Source organism: Pleurodeles waltl, unplaced genomic scaffold, assembly GCF_031143425.1.
Source record: "Pleurodeles waltl isolate 20211129_DDA unplaced genomic scaffold, aPleWal1.hap1.20221129 scaffold_84, whole genome shotgun sequence".
NCBI lineage: Eukaryota > Metazoa > Chordata > Amphibia > Caudata > Salamandridae > Pleurodeles > Pleurodeles waltl.
In genome coordinates this window covers 1,981,952-1,999,307 of record NW_027150398.1, presented here as the reverse complement: position 1 = coordinate 1,999,307, position 17,356 = coordinate 1,981,952, and the positions used below count along the sequence as shown (strand labels likewise).

Genomic DNA, 17,356 nt, shown 5'->3' with positions numbered 1-17,356 from the left:
TTGTTTTATTTTACATTGTCGCCGTTCTCTTCATGACTTTTGTAAGGCGTTCTCCCCACAAGAAATCTTAAATGACTGGTTTTGCTCTAGGATTTGAAAACACCAATGTTGTTCTTAATGGAAGTTTTTATTTTATTGCTTTTTCGCTTGTCTTTTGATCTTTTTCTTCTTTAATGGTCATGGTTTTTAAGATAGCTATGCTTAATTGTCTATGTATAATTATGATGGAATGTTCTTTGCATGTAAAATTGGATGATTTTGTATAAAATCGAATAAAGTCATGAACTGAACTATACTCCATGAAACTCATTCTCATTTCTCTAGTGTGGCCAAAATATCCATGGCACCCAGCGCTATCCAGAGAACGGACCTAACTCCACATCAGGGGATAACCAAATCTCAAAGAAATTAATCTTTCATTTTGGTACCTGAGACTTTGGAGTTTAGTTGTCTGCAGCTGTTAGAGTAGTGTATACTCGTGCGAGAAGCATGCAGACTTACCCATGAGGTTGCTAGGTTCATTATTTCATTAGTAACATTACACAGCCCCTGCAGGCATCTGTTCAAGGCATCTGCTCTGTGTTCGTTTACAAAACTTGGGCTTAGCGTCCACATCATTTAGGCTCCAGTTAGCAGCAGTAGCTGCTTCATGCAGAACAGACGACATAGATCTTTAGTTAAGATCACAGTAGTTAAGGCATTTATGGAACGCCTTAAAAGAAATATTCCTGGAAGGACCCCAGTGTTTCCTGCTGGGACCTTAACATAGGCTGTCCAAGCCTCATGAGACTGCCTTTCAAGCTTTTGCACTCATGTGAATACATCACAAGAAATGTAGACTTTCGAATACCAATCACTTTCTTGCTCAAAGTTACTGACTTTCAGATGTTAACAGTCAAGGAGCTTTTCCTCCAGGTTTATAGAGATCGGGGTAGTTCTGAGAACAAATCCATAATTCCTGCCTAAGCTTTTTTCCCTATTCCATGTCAATTAAACCATTGTCATGTCTGTTTTCTTTCCTTATCCTCAATCAGTAGCAGAAAGAGCTATGCATACACTGGACTTGAAGAGTGCTTTACATTGACCTCACTAAATCCGTACGCAAGACAACACAACTCGTTTAGGATTAGCAAAACCCCAACTTGGGATCTCGAATCTTCAAGTTGGGTCTTGCACGATGCATAATGAAATATATTCTGATGTGCTATGCTAAAGGAAAGCATGTTCTTTTTGGCTTGGTTCCCTTTACAAAAATACCATGTACATAAAGTACTTCAAGAAGTGAGCCATCCCGGGACCAGCACGGCAGTTCTCAGACACCAACTGTAAGGAAATGCCTCCTTGGCATGGTTACCCCCTGACTTTTTGCCTTTGCTGATGCTATGTTTTGATTTGAAAGTGTGCTGAGGCCTGCTAACCAGGCCCCAGCACCAGTGTTCTTTCCCTAACCTGTACTTTTGATTCCACAATTGGCACACCCTGGCATCCAGGTAAGTCCCTTGTAACTGGTACCCCGGGTACCAAGGGCCATGATGCCAGGGAAGGTCTCTAAGGGCTGCAGCATATCTTATGCCACCCTGGGGACCCCTCACTCAGCACAGACACACTGCTTGCCAGCTTGTGTGTGCTGGTGAGAACAAAACGAGTAAGTCGACATGGCACTCCCCTCAGGGTGCCATGCCAACCTCACACTGCCTATGCAGTATAGATAAGTCACCCCTCTAGTAGGCCTTACAGCCCTAAGGCAGGGTGCACTATACCATAGGTGAGGGCACCAGTGCATGAGTACTGTGCCCCTACAGTGTCTAAGCCAAACCTTAGACATTGTAAGTGCAGGGTAGCCATAAAAGTATATGGTCTGGGAGTCTGTCAAACACGGACTCCACAGCATCATAATGGCTGTACTGAAAACTGGGAAGTTTGGTATCAAACTTCTCAGCACAATAAATGCACACTGATGCCAGTGTACATTTTATTGTGAAATACACCCCAGAGGGCACCTTAGAGGTGCCCCCTGAAACCTTAAGCGACTATCTGTGTAGGCTGACTGGTTCCAGCAGCCTGCCACAACCGAGACATGTTGCTGGCCCCATGGGGAGAGTGCCTTTGTCACTCTGAGGCCAGTAACAAAGCCTGCACTGGGTGGAGATGCTAACACCTCCCCCAGGCAGGAGCTGTAACACCTGGCGGTGAGCCTCAAAGGCTTACCCCCTTTGTTCCAGCACCACAGGGCACTCCAGCTAGTGGAGTTGCCCGCCCCCTCCGGTCACGGCCCCACTTTTGGCGGCAAGGCCGGAGGAGATAATGAGAATAACAAGGAGTCGTCACTGGCCAGTCAGGACAGCCCCTAAGGTGTCCTGAGCTGAAGTGACTCTAACTTTTAGAAATCCTCCATCTTGCAGATGGAGGATTCCCCAATAGGATTAGGGATGTGACCCCCTCCCCTTGAGAGGAGGCACAAAGAGGGTGTACCCACCCTCAGGGCTACTAGCCATTGGCTACTAACCCCCCAGACCTAAACACGCCCTTAAATTTAGTATTTAAGGGCTCCCCTGAACCTAAGAATTTAGATTCCTGAAACTACAAGAAGAAGAAGACTGCTGAGCTGAAAACCCCCTGCAGAGGAAGAACAGAAGACACCAACTGCTTTGGCCCCAGTCCTACCGGCCTGTCTCCTGCCTTCCAAAGAAACCTGCTCCAGCGACGCTTTCCAAAGGACCAGCGACCTCTGAATCCTCAGAGGACTGCCCTGCTTCAAGAAAGACAAGAAACTCCCGAGGACAGCGGCCCTGCTCCAAAAAGACTGCAACTTTGTTACAGAGGAGCAGATTTAAAGACCCCTGCAACTCCCCGCAAGAAGCGTGAGACTTGCAACACTGCACCCGGCGACCCCGACTCGACTGGTGGAGAACCAACACCTCAGGGAGGACCCTCCGGCGACTCCGAGACCGTGAGTAACCAAAGTTGTCCCCCCTGAGCCCCCACAGCGACGCCTGCAGAGGGAATCCCGAGGCTCCCCCTGACCGCGACTGCCTGAACCTAAAGTCACGATGGCTGGAAAAGACCCTGCACCCGCAGCCCCCAGCACCTGGAGGAACGGAACTTCTGTGCAGGAGTGACCCCCAGGAGGCCCTCTCCCTTGCCCAGGTGGTGGCTACCCCGAGGAGCCCCCCCTTGCCTGCCTGCCTGCACCGCTGAAGAGACCCCTTGGTCTCCCATTGAAACCTACAGAGAACCCGACGCTTGTTTACACACTGCACCCGGCCGCCCCCACGCTGCTGAGGGTGTACTTTTTGTGCTGACTTGTGTCCCCCCCCGGTGCCCTACAAAACCCCCCTGGTCTGCCCTCCGAAGACGCGGGTACTTACCTGCTGGCAGACTGGAACCGGGGCACCCCCTTCTCTCCATTGAAGCCTATGTGTTTTGGGCACCTCTTTGACCTCTGCACCTGACCGGCCCTGAGCTGCTGGTGTGGTAACTTTGGGGTTGCTCTGAACCCCCAACGGTGGGCTACCTTGGACCCAAACCTGAGACTTGTAAGTGATTTACTTACCTTCTAAAACTAACAATAACTTACCTCCCCCAGGAACTGTGGAAATTGCAGTGTCCACTTTTAAAACAGCTATTTGTGTTTTATGTGAAAAGTATATATGCTACTGTAATTATTCAAAGTTCCTAAAGTACTTACCTGCAATACCTTTCAAATGAGATATTACATGTAGAATTTGAACCTGTGGTTCTTAAAATAAACTAAGAAAAGATATTTTTCTATAACAAAACCTATTGGCTGGATTTGTCTCTGAGTGTGTGTTCCTCATTTATTGCCTGTGTGTATGTACAACAAATGCTTAACACTACTCCTTTGATAAGCCTACTGCTCGACCACACTACCACAAAATAGAGCATTAGTATTATCTATTTTTGCCACTATCTTACCTCTAAGGGGAACCCTTGGACCCTGTGCATACTATTCCTTACTTTGAAATAGTGCATACAGAGCCAACTTCTTACACCAACACTAAGAGTGACTGGTTTAGCAACATTTTAGACGAGCTAGGGTCTGCTGAAGAAGGCTGTGACTGAGCACAGTGTACAGGGATCCTGACAGTTTGGGCTGATGGCAATGAGCTAGCTATTAACATCAGTGCTCATGAATATAAATGAAGCTCATATTAAAGTAAAATCAAACGCTACTACTTGAAAGTCAATTTTTCTGTATATGATTGTGGCGGATATTCATGAATAAAACATTTCTGTGCCCTTAACCAGTATCCTGGCACACTTTTTACAGAAATAAATGTCTCTTTTGGGAAAGAATTTTTAATCTATCTATGCCTATCTAATTCAGAGGCTTTTTCTTTAAATTCTTTGAAATAAGTGAACTAGAAATTGCTTCTGTAAGTTCGCAGGAGAGCCAAGCTTTCTAACCTATGCAGGAGAATTGAAAACAGAGGCATGTGTAGCCCCAGGATAAGGAGTGAAAACCTGCACTGTGCTATTAAGGCTGCAGAATGACCTGGGTACCGCAGGCCCCTGGCGGTCCGCAGTGCCTACTTATGGGTTCCCTGACTGGATAGGAGATAAAATAAGGTGCTTATACCCTTTTTCAGTACAGGTCACTGCAACAGGTCACTGTAAGTCACCCCTGTGGTAGGCTGTCCTACCCCAGAGGGCAGGGTGCAGGCTCCTGTGTGAGAGGGCACCCCTGCATGAGCAGAGGTGCCCCTACAAACTCCAGCTCCATTGCACTGAACGTCGTAAGTGCGGGGAAGCCAGCTACATAATTGTAACTCCGAACTTGTACATGTTTGGTATCGAACATGTTGGAATCATACCCCAATACTAATGCCAGTATTGGTTGTATGATTACATGCACTCTGGGGGGCCCCTTGGAGGACCCCCCAGTATTGCTCCTACTAGTCTTCTGTTGTTTTCCTGGGCAGCCCGCGGAGCTGAAACCCCTCAGACACCTTTCTGCCCTCCTGCTGCTTGACCAGCTCAAGCAGGGGAAGGCAGAACAAAGGATTTCCTGTGGGAAAGGGATGCAAACCCCCTTTTAGGGCTATTTAGGGACTCCCTCGAGGGTGGGTCCCCAGATTCGACATGCAGGACTCCACCAGTACTTCTTTGCATCGTTTACTTCTGCTCCTGGCCACTGGAACGGCAACTGGACACTTCAGGAACCTACAAGACTGCAACGCCTGAGACAACCTTGTCTTGCACCATTGTTTCTCCGGCTCCTTTCATCAACTGCAAAATTTCCCCGGCTGTGCATCCTCTGGTGGTCAACAAGGTTTCAGCTGCACTAGGAAACCAGAAGGAATCTCCCATGGAGTGAAGGAGTCATTCCCCTGCATCTGCAGGCACCTACAGCAACGACGTCCGGATGCGTGGATCTGCTCTCCACTGGAACTGCGTGCATCCTGTACCACAGGTGGTGGTCTGGAGCGGTCCCCTTGGTGCTCTCTACCCACTGTCCAACTTGGGAGGTGGTGAACCCTTGCCTCTTCTTACTGGACAGTAACCCTGTGCACTGCAACCTTTGCAGCTACCAAGGCTAGTTGTCTTCTGCTCCTAGAGATCTTCAGGCTCTGAGTAGCCCCAGCCTCCAGCACTTCATCCTGCAAAGAACAGTCTTCTCTCTGCTGCTCCAGCGACGTGGGACTCCTCTCCAGGCTTGCTGACTGGGCCTCACTGCGACTTACTGTGCCTGCTGCCATTGACTTGCCTGCGGGGGCAACGACTGCTTCTGCTGACTCTCCCGAGTGCTGAGGGTCAGCTCGGACTCCCCTCCAAGGGTCGAGTCCCCTTGACCTTGCTGGTTCTCTTCAACCTGGCAACTCTTCTTTTGCTTCTTCTTGCATTTGCCAAGGCTTGTTGGTGGTTATCCTAAACCACTGACCATCTGCGACCCAATGACCAATGTGGGACACCATCTGCACTGCTCCAAGGACTCCTCTTCAGCTCCTGGGCTTCACAGCTGCTCTTCTTCCTCCATCGACCTGGAGCTTCATCCATAAAAGGGTGGGTAGTGGCTCCTGCCCCCACTGGACACTCCATCGTGGACTGGACTATTTCCCCTTCTTATCCAGGTCCTCTTCTTCCAGAATCCACCTTTGTGTTTTTTCTAATCTGGTCCTGTTCTTGCACAATCCATTTTCTAAGTCCTCTTGTTAGTCCTTGGGAAAACCAGGTACTTACCTCTGCTCTCCTGGTTGCTGGGGGTCCCTTACGTACTCACCTCTTGGGGGTCCCTAGTTCTTCCAGCTGCCCTCTAATGACTCCATATCCTTGGGTGGGGGACTTCAATTTGCATTCCACTATTTTATTATACATTATTATATATGGGCCCTAACTTTTTATGTATTTATTACTAATCCTTACCAATTCTTGTTGTGTCTTGTGCCATTTCCTAATTATTATAATATATATATATATATATATATATATATATATATATATATATAGTATGTTTCCCTCCAGTTGGGGGATTGCCTGTAAGTCATCTAGTTCAGTGCTACTGTAATAAAGTACCTTTATTTTTGTAACACTGTGTGGTTCTTTCATGTGTTTAAGTGCTGTGTGACTAAAGTGGTATTGCATGAGCTTTGCATGGCCCTAGATAAGCCTTGGCTGCTCATCCACAGCTACTCCTAGAGAGCCTGGCTTCTAGGCACTGCCTACACGTCACTAAGAGGGGATACCTGGTACAAGGTGATAACACTATACGTGCTCACCACACAGCAGGCCATCTTCCTGTACACTCCTCTTAAGTAGGGTTGAACGTCCCAGGTATTTGATTGGTTCGGATTTGATTACACTGATCTCATGTGCAAATCTGAAGAGATCGGATTAAAGCTACGTCTTACCTGATATTTTAGGATGTATCTTTATCTTCTTGACCGATGGAGATCTTTGGTTCACATCAAGAGCATAATCCAGTTAAAACCAGACAGCATAACCAGTTGTTGTTTTCTCCGGAGAGTCACAATATCATCTCAGTCCTATTTTGGAAATAAAGGTGGGCGGCAGGTGGATGAATCTGCTTGCTTGTAGGATCACAAGCTGTTCCCATGCAGAGTTCATTCAGTGGCTGTGTCATGCATGTGTTTAGCTGCCTGAGCCTCAGTTAATCAGATTGGAGCTTGTATCAAATTCATTTACCCCTCACAGCCTACGTTAATAGGACTGAAACCTATACTATTCAGAGCTGTAGTTAATGGGATAGGAGCCTGTCTCCTATGCGTGTGTCTTTCAGAACTTCAGTTGATATAAAGGGAGCCTACTTCGTATGTCTGTATTTTTGTTAATGAGATGAGAACCTGTATATGTCTGTGCATTTCACATCCTACCTGAATTGGATTGGAGCCTATATCCAGTACCTGTATCAGAACCTGGAATATATGTCCATGGTGCTCAAAGCCGACCTCAGTTGAATGGGAGCCGGCATGAGGTCAATCAATCAGAATTCGTATGGCGCAACTCTATCACCCCTGAGAGTATCCGGGCGCTGAGGCTTTGCAGGTCTTAGTCGAAGAGCCGGTTCTTGAGTCTAGGCTTTGCAGGTCTTAGTCGAAGAGCCAGTTCTTGAGTCTACTTCTGAAGTCCGCCAGAGATGAGAAACTGTTTTGAGCGAGTGTGTGTGTATATGCCCTTCAGAACCTACGTTAATGGGACTGGAATCAGTACATTTCAGAGCCTCAAGTAATGGGATGTGTCTGTGTTCTATGTCTGTGCCTCTCAGAGCCTACCTCAATGGGATGAGAACCTATATGAAATGTCTGTAGCCTTCTGAGCCTGTTAGTGGGATGAGATCCTTCGTCCTATGCATGTACCCTTGAGAGCTTATGTGCCCCTCAAATTTGTAGGGTTGGAACCTGTACCCCTCATAGATTCAATTAATGGGATGGAGAGCTGTATCTTTCGAGGCTAGGTTAATCAGATGGATGCCCATCTCTTATGACTGTAGCCTTCAGGGCCTCACTTAATGGATGAGTGCATGAATCATAGATCTACCATTTAGAGCCTTGATTAATGAACTGGGAGTCTGTCATAATCTCTGGAGCTTAAAACACCTGTTAGTGAGGTGAGAGCTCGTGTAATCTGCCTATACCTGTCAGAGCCCCATTTCTAGGGATGAGAACAGGTGTCAGATTTCTGTATCCTTCAACATCAGAAGATCGAAGCCTGCATCATATACCTGCATCTTTCAGAGTTCCATTTCAGGGGATGGGACCTCATACCAGATGAATGTACCGCTCAGAGCCTCAGTTCAGGAGTTGGGAACCTGTATCTTATACCTGTACCCCTCAGATCTCCAATTGCAGGGAGTTTATATTTGCCCACTGTAAGGAAATGCCTCCTTGGCATGGTTGCCCCCTGACTTTTTGCCTTTGCTGATGCTATGTTTACAATTGAAAGTGTGCTGAGGCCTGCTAACCAGGCCCCAGCACCAGTGTTCTTTCCCTAACCTGTACTTTTGTATCCACAATTGGCAGACCCTGGCATCCAGATAAGTCCCTTGTAACTGGTACTTCTAGTACCAAGGGCCCTGATGCCAAGGAAGGTCTCTAAGGGCTGCAGCATGTCTTATGCCACCCTGGAGACCTCTCACTCAGCACAGACACACTGCTTGCCAGCTTGTGTGTGCTAGTGAGGACAAAACGAGTAAGTCGACATGGCACTCCCCTCAGGGTGCCATGCCAGCCTCTCACTGCCTATGCAGTATAGGTAAGACACCCCTCTAGCAGGCCTTACAGCCCTAAGGCAGGGTGCACTATACCATAGGTGAGGGTACCAGTGCATGAGCATGGTACCCCTACAGTGTCTAAACAAAACCTTAGACATTGTAAGTGCAGGGTAGCCATAAGAGTATATGGTCTGGGAGTCTGTCAAACACGAACTCCACAGCACCATAATGGCTACACTGAAAACTGGGAAGTTTGGTATCAAACTTCTCAGCACAATAAATGCACACTGATGCCAGTGTACATTTTATTGTAAAATACACCACAGAGGGCACCTTAGAGGTGCCCCCTGAAACTTAACCGACTGTCTGTGTAGGCTGACTAGTTCCAGCAGCCTGCCACACCAGAGACATGTTGCTGGCCCCATGGGGAGAGTGCCTTTGTCACTCTGAGGCCAGTAACAAAGCCTGCACTGGGTGGAGATGCTAACACCTCCCCCAGGCAGGAGCTGTGACACCTGGCGGTGAGCCTCAAAGGCTCACCCCTTTGTCACAGCCCAGCAGGGCACTCCAGCTTAGTGGAGTTGCCCGCCCCCTCCGGCCACGGCCCCCACTTTTGGCGGCAAGGCTGGAGGGAACAAAGAAAGCAACAAGGAGGAGTCACTGGCCAGTCACGACAGCCCCTAAGGTGTCCTGAGCTGAAGTGACTCTAACTTTTAGAAATCCTCCATCTTGCAGATGGAGGATTCCCCCAATAGGGTTAGGATTGTGACCCCCTCCCCTTGGGAGGGGGCACAAAGAGGGTGTACCCACCCTCAGGGCTAGTAGCCATTGGCTACTAACCCCCCAGACCTAAACACGCCCTTAAATTTAGTATTTAAGGGCTACCCTGAACCCTAGAAAATTAGATTCCTGCAACTACAAGAAGAAGGACTGCCTAGCTGAAAACCCCTGCAGAGGAAGACCAGAAGACGACAACTGCCTTGGCTCCAGAAACTCACCGGCCTGTCTCCTGCCTTCCAAAGATCCTGCTCCAGCGACGCCTTCCAAAGGGACCAGCGACCTCGACATCCTCTGAGGACTGCCCCGGCTTCGAAAAGACAAGAAACTCCCGAGGACAGCGGACCTGCTCCAAGAAAAGCTGCAACTTTGTTTCCAGCACCTTTAAAGAACCCTGCAAGCTCCCCGCAAGAAGCGTGAGACTTGCAACACTGCACCCGGCGACCCCGACTCGGCTGGTGGAGATCCAACACCTCAGGAGGGACCCCAGGACTACTCTAAGACTGTGAGTACAAAAACCTGTCCCCCCTGAGCCCCCACAGCGCCGCCTGCAGAGGGAATCCCGAGGCTTCCCCTGACCGCGACTCTTTGAATCCTAAGTCCCGACGCCTGGGAGAGACCCTGCACCCGCAGCCCCCAGGACCTGAAGGACCGGACTTTCACTGGAGGAGTGACCCCCAGGAGTCCCTCTCCCTTGACCAAGTGGAGGTTTCCCCGAGGAACCCCCCCCTTGCCTGCCTGCAGCGCTGAAGAGATCCCTAGATCTCCCATTGACTTCCATTACAAACCCGACGCTTGGTTCTACACTGCACCCGGCCGCCCCCGCGCTGCTGAGGGTGAAATTTCTGTGTGGGCTTGTGTCCCCCCCGGTGCCCTACAAAACCCCCCTGGTCTGCCCTCCGAAGACGCGGGTACTTACCTGCAAGCAGACCGGAACCGGGGCACCCCCTTCTCTCCATTCTAGCCTATGTGTTTTGGGCACCACTTTGAACTCTGCACCTGACCGGCCCTGAGCTGCTGGTGTGGTGACTTTGGGGTCGCTCTGAACCCCCAACGGTGGGCTACCTTGGACCAAGAACTAAGCCCTGTAAGTGTCTTACTTACCTGGTTAACCTAACAAATACTTACCTCCCCTAGGAACTGTGAAAATTGCACTGTGTCCACTTTTAAAACAGCTATTTGTGAATAACTTGAAAAGTATACATGCAATTTTGATGATTTGAAGTTCCTAAAGTACTTACCTGCAATACCTTTCGAATGAGATATTACATGTAGAATTTGAACCTGTGGTTCTTAAAATAAACTAAGAAAAGATATTTTTCTATATAAAAACCTATTGGCTGGATTTGTCTCTGAGTGTGTGTACCTCATTTATTGTCTATGTGTATGTACAACAAATGCTTAACACTACTCCTTGGATAAGCCTACTGCTCGACCACACTACCACAAAATAGAGCATTAGTATTATCTCTTTTTGCCACTATCTTACCTCTAAGGGGAACCCTTGGACTCTGTGCATGCTATTCCTTACTTTGAAATAGCACATACAGAGCCAACTTCCTACACCCACCAGAGCCTTGCTTCCTTGGATAGGGGAATCTGTATTATGTTTTTATGATACTCAGCCTGGTCTAATGGGATGGAATCCGTACCCTAGAACTGAGGTCTGCTTTGTGTACCTTGTATATCCCAAGGTCATGGGACGGGGAGCCTTTACTTTGGGCATTTGTTCTGTGGTACCAACTTCCACTTGAGTTCCTGCACTGTCGACCATTTTCCCTAGGACCTGAGTGAATTTGATGTGTTGTCCATGCTCAGTTTTCTTATCAATAGGTGCTGGTTTTGCTGTGTTGATGTGGAGCTTAGATTTGCTGACGATAGTTACAAGTTCATTCTTCTTTTCTTTTTTTCTTGTCAGATGGTTCTGCCTAGAAGAGACAGCGGGATGATCCCTTCTCTTCCACAAGCAGTTCATGGCACCCTTTCTGACCAGCACCGGCACGGTGCCGGGGCTCCTGCATCTACAGCCGCTTGCTCTGCAGTTACTCCTTCCAGCAGGTATACTGTTCATCTATGTCCTCTCAAACAAAGGGGCACAGTAGCACTTGAGCCCCAGCAGGTGTATTGGCCCTGGTGTCCTCAGTCCATATATTCTGTATAAAGTCAACCATTAACATAATTAAATCCCTTTTCAGTAGCAAAGTTCCGAATCTCCAATCTGACATTGATCAGTGTACTCAAAGAAGAAATGTTTACATTTATTTTAGGGCAGCCGATTGCAGTAACCTCCCCCAGTGTAGTGAATTCAGCCTCTCGACATATACTGAGCTTTGACTTTTATCTAGTTTTCATAGAAAATGTTTTTCTAAATTAATTTGTTTTGCTTACCTCAGCTTTGTAATATTTTAGCTAATAGATGCAATATGTTTTATGTTTGTTTATGCCCTGTGCTGTTAGTCACTACAGTCCTTTTTTGACATTTGTCAAGTTCGGCCAGAAAATATATATTAATAAAAAATGCCTGATCTATTATTGGAGTGTTTAGATATTGTTGATCGTTTTTGTGGGACCTTCAATAATACTGTCCACCAGTGTGCAGCTTCCCAGAGCAGTTTGCAGAATTCCTCTATTGTATATTTCATACACTTCCAGAATTCGAAAGTGTACTTCAGTTTAAAGGAGGGAGAGAAGTGCGAGGGGTGGTGTAGGAAGTTGGCTCTGTATGCACTATTTCAAAGTAAGGAATAGTATGCACAGAGTCCAAGGGTTCCCCTTAGAGGTAAGATAGTGGCAAAAAGAGATAATACTAATGCTCTATTTTGTGGTAGTGTGGTCGAGCAGTAGGCTTATCAAAGGAGTAGTGTTAAGCATTTGTTGTACATACACACAGGCAATAAATGAGGAACACACACTCAGAGACAAATCTAGCCAATAGGTTTTGTTATAGAAAAATATATTTTCTTAGTTTATTTTAAGAACCACAGGTTCCAATTCTACATGTAATATCTCATTTGAAAGGTATTGCAGGTAAGTACTTTAGGAACTTGGAATCATTACATTAGCATGTATACTTTTTACATAAAACACAATAAGCTGTTTTAAAAGTGGACACTTAGTGCAATTTTCACAGTTCCTGGGGGAGGTAAAGTATTGTTAGGTTTCACATGTAAGTAAGTCACTTACAGGTTTCAGTTTTTGGTCCAAGGTAGCCCACCGTTGGGGGTTCAGAGCAACCCCAGAGTCCCCACACCAGCAGCTCAGGGCCGGTCAGGTGCAGAGGTCAAAGAGGTGCCCAAAACACATAGGCTTCAATGGAGAGAAGGGGGTGCCCCGGTTCCAGTCTGCCAGCAGGTAAGTACCCGCGTCTTCGGAGGGCAGACCAGGGGGGTTTTGTAGGGCACTGGGAGGGACACAAGTCAGCACAAAAAGTACACCCTCAGCAGCGCGGGGGCGGCCGGGTGCAGTGTGCAAACACGCGTCGGGGTCTCTGTAGATTTCAATGAGAGATCAAGGGATCTCTTCAGTGGTGCAGGCAGGCAAGGGGGGGGGGCTCCTCGGGGTAGCCACCACCTGGGCAAGGGAGAGGGCCTCCTGGGGGTCACTCCTGCACAGAAGTTCCGTTCCTTCAGGTGCTGGGGGCTGCGGGTGCAGGGTCTTTTCCAGCCGTCGGGACTTTAGGTTCAGGCAGTCGCGGTCAGGGGGAGCCTCGGGATTCCCTCTGCAGGCGTCGCTGTGGGGGCTCAGGGGGGACAACTTTGGTTACTCACGGTCTCGGAGTCGCCGGAGGGTCCTCCCTGAGGTGTTGGTTCTCCACCAGTCGAGTCGGGGTCGCCGGGTGCAGGGTTGCAAGTCTCACGCTTCTTGCGGGGAGTTGCAGGGGTCTTTAAATCTGCTCCTTGAAACAAAGTTGCAGTTCTTTTGGAGCAGTGCCGCTGTCCTCGGGATTTTCTTGTCTTTCTTGAAGCAGGGCAGTCCTCAGAGGATTCAGAGGTCGCTGGTCCCTTGGAAAGCGTCGCTGGAGCAGGGTTCTTTGAAAGGCAGGAGACAGGCCGGTAGGACTGGGGCCAAAGCAGTTGGTGTCTTCTGTTCTTCCTCTGCAGGGGTTTTTCAGCTCAGCAGTCTTCTTCTTCTTGTAGTTTCAGGAATCTAAATTCTTAGGTTCAGGGAAGCCCTTAAATACTAAATTTAAGGGCGTGTTTAGGTCTGGGGGGTTAGTAGCCAATGGGTACTAGCCCTGAGGGTGGGTACACCCTCTTTGTGCCTCCTCCCAAGGGGAGGGGGTCACATTCCTATCCCTATTGGGGGAATCCTCCTTCTACAAGATGGAGGATTTCTAAAAGTCAGAGTCACCTCAGCTCAGGACACCTTAGGGGCTGTCCTGACTGGCCAGTGACTCCTCCTTGTTTTTCTCATTATCTCTCCTGGACTTGCCGCCAAAAGTGGGGGCTGGGTCCAGGGGCGGGCATCTCCACTAGCTGGAGTGCCCTGGGGCATTGTAACACGAAGCTTGAGCCTTTGAAGCTCACTGCTAGGTGTTACAGTTCCTGCAGGGGGGAGGTGTGAAGCACCTCCACCCAGAGCAGGCTTTGTTTCTGTCCTCAGAGAGCACAAAGGCTCTCCCCGCATGAGGTCAGAAACTCGTCTCTCAGCAGCAGGCTGGCAGAGACCAGTCAGTCCTGCACTGAACAATTGGGTAAAATACAGGGGGTATCTCTAAGATGCCCTCTGTTTGCATTTTTTAATAAATCCAACACTGGCATCAGTGTGGGTTTATTATTCTGAGAAGTTTGATACTAAACTTCCCAGTATTCATTGTAGCCATTATGGAGCTGTGGAGTTCGTTTTTGACAGACTCCCAGACCATATACTCTTATGGCTACCCTGCACTTACAATGTCTAAGGTTTGGCTTAGACATTGTAGGGGCACAGTGCTCATGCACTGGTGCCCTCACCTATGGTATAGTGCACCCTGCCTTAGGGCTGTAAGGCCTACTAGAGGAGTGACTTATCTATACTGCATAGGCAGTGTGAGGTTGGCATGGCACCCTGAGGGGAGTGCCATGTCGACTTACTCGTTTTGTTCTCATCAGCACACACAAGCTGGCAAGCAGTGTGTCTGTGCTGAGTGAGGGGTCCCCAGGGTGGCATAAGATATGCTGCAGCCCTTAGAGACCTTCCCTGGCATCAGGGCCCTTGGTACCAGGGGTTCCAGTTACAAGGGACTTACCTGGATGCCAGGGTGTGCCAATTGTGGAATCAAAAGTACATTTTAGGTGAAAGAACACTGGTGCTGGGGCCTGGTTAGCAGGGTCCCAGCACACTTCTCAGTCAAGTCAGCATCAGTATCAGGCAAAAAGTGGGGGGTAACTGCAACAGGGAGCCATTTCTTTACACAAGCCCCCCCCCAGCCCACAGGCCAGGAGACTCAGCCAAAGCTGGGAGAGTCTTCCTAGTCTGTCAGGCGAGGAAGAGTAGAGGAAATAGGCTGGTTTGTTGCAGGGCCTACTCTGCCTTACATCCTCCTGTCCAGGTCATTCCCTCTGGGGAACTGACTCACTTCCACAGTGATAGGACCTAATCTGAACTGCCTCTTGTCTGTGCTTTTAATGTCTTTACCCATTCTCTCTATTTTGGGGTTAGAGGTATCCACCTCTGCTAATCTTATTTTAGCCAGGGTCACCCCTAGCTTACCCAAAGAGGTTACCCAGAGCTGGAGTAACCCCACCATGACCAACAGGGTCAGGGGGCCTAACTTGCTATTTGGCATGGGGTCTGACCACCATGCCAAGGATAGTGCAGCCATAAAGGCTAACACCCAGCAGAGGCCACTGACAGCTGTCAGTGCCCAGAACCACACCTTTAGCTCTTCACCTACAAGGGAAGGGGCTAAGTTACAGGCTTCTTTGGGTTCAGGGTGCCTGTCCGCTGGATTAGAGTGGGGGGTTACACATCTTGTAGTAAACACCCTTCTTCCACTCTTTCTTCTGTTAGCTGAGGAGCCACCCACTCAGGCTTAACAGTTGCCTGACTAGCCAGGACTTCTTGTGGGTCAGGTTGGACTTTATCAGAGCCACTTTTGGAGTTCTCCCCTACTGGAGCAGAATCTCCTTGGCTTGCTGGAACCTTGGCTAAAGGTTGTCCACCCTTCCTACACTGTTTTCTTTTCTTTTTCTTCTGGGGCCTGCTTGCAGTTACTGCAGGGGCAGGACCTCCAGAATCCTTGGGAGAGGACTGGCACTGGACCAGTTCCTCTCTTGGGCTCTGACTAACCTCTGGGTAGTCATTTCCAAGGAGACAATCAAGGGGGAGGTCTGTACTGACTACCACCCTTCTCCAGCTAAAAGTCCCACCCACTTCTATGGGCACAAAAGCCACAGGCCTATCAGTGACCCTGTCTGGGCTAACTCTTACTCTGGCCATCTCACCTGGGATGTACTGGTTTGAGAACACCAGCCTGTCATGCACAATAGTGTGACTGGCACAAGTGTCTCTCAGGGCAGTGGCTGGGTGTAAAGAAATGGCTTCCTGTTGCAGTTACCCCCCACTTTTTGCCTGATACTGATGCTGACTTGACTGAGAAGTGTGCTGGGACCCTGCTAACCAGGCCCCAGCACCAGTGTTCTTTCACCTAAAATGTACTTTTGATTCCACAATTGGCACACCCTGGCATCCAGGTAAGTCCCTTGTAACTGGTACCCCTGGTACCAAGGGCCCTGATGCCAGGGAAGGTCTCTAAGGGCTGCAGCATATCTTATGCCACCCTGGGGACCCCTCACTCAGCACAGACACACTGCTTGCCAGCTTGTGTGTGCCGATGAGAACAAAACGAGTAAGTCGACATGGCACTACCCTCAGGGTGCCATGCCAACCTCACACTGCCTATGCAGTATAGATAAGTCACCCCTCTAGTAGGCCTTACAGCCCTAAGGCAGGGTGCACTATACCATAGGTGAGGGCACCAGTGCATGATCACTATGCCCCTACAGTGTCTAAGCAAAACCTTAGACATTGTAAGTGCAGGATAGCCATAAGAGTATATGGTCTGGGAGTCTGTCAAAAACGAACTCCACAGCTCCATAATGGCTACACTGAATACTGGGAAGTTTAGTATCAAACTTCTCAGAATAATAAACCCACACTGATGCCAGTGTTGGATTTATTAAAAAATGCACACAGAGAGCATCTTAGAGATACCCCCTGTATTTTACCCAATTGTTCAGTGCAGGACTGACTGGTCTGTGCCAGCCTGCTGCTGAGAGACGAGTGTCTGACCTCATGCGGTGAGAGCCTTTGTGCTCTCTGAGGACAGAAACAAAGCCTGCTCTGGGTGGAGGTGCTTCACACCTCCCCCCTGCAGGAACTGTAACACCTAGCAGTGAGCTTCAAAGGCTCAAGCTTCGTGTTACAATGCCCCAGGGCACTCCAGCTAGTGGAGATGCCCGCCCCCTGGACACAGCCCCCACTTTTGGCGGCAAGTCCAGGAGAGATAATGAGAAAAACAAGGAGGAGTCACTGGCCAGTCAGGACAGCCCCTAAGGTGTCCTGAGCTGAGGTGACTCTGACTTTTAGAAATCCTCCATCTTGTAGAAGGAGGATTCCCCCAATAGGGATAGGAATGTGACCCCCTCCCCTTGGGAGGAGGCACAAAGAGGGTGTACCCACCCTCAGGGCTAGTAGCCATTGGCTACTAACCCTTCAGACCTAAACACGCCCTTAAATTTAGTATTTAAGGGCTTCCCTGAACCTAAGAATTTAGATTCCTGAAACTACAAGAAGAAGAAGACTGCTGAGCTGAAAAACCCCTGCAGAGGAAGAACAGAAGACACCAACTGCTTTGGCCCCAGTCCTACCGGCCTGTCTCCTGCCTTCCAAAGAACCCTGCTCCAGCGA

The 17,356-nt window shown here is 48.8% G+C and overlaps 1 protein-coding gene across 8 annotated transcripts in view; it reads left to right on the top strand.

Annotated features, from left to right (window-relative positions):
* The window catches only part of LOC138281254 (autophagy-related protein 13-like), a 363,183-nt gene that overhangs the window by 264,212 nt on the left and 81,615 nt on the right, over window positions 1-17,356 (top strand). For all 8 annotated transcript variants that reach the window (XM_069219574.1, XM_069219575.1, XM_069219579.1 and 5 more), the window contains one exon: window positions 11,385-11,524. In XM_069219574.1, coding sequence (XP_069075675.1) covers window positions 11,385-11,524 — 140 coding nt within the window. The remainder of the gene's footprint in view (window positions 1-11,384; window positions 11,525-17,356) is intronic.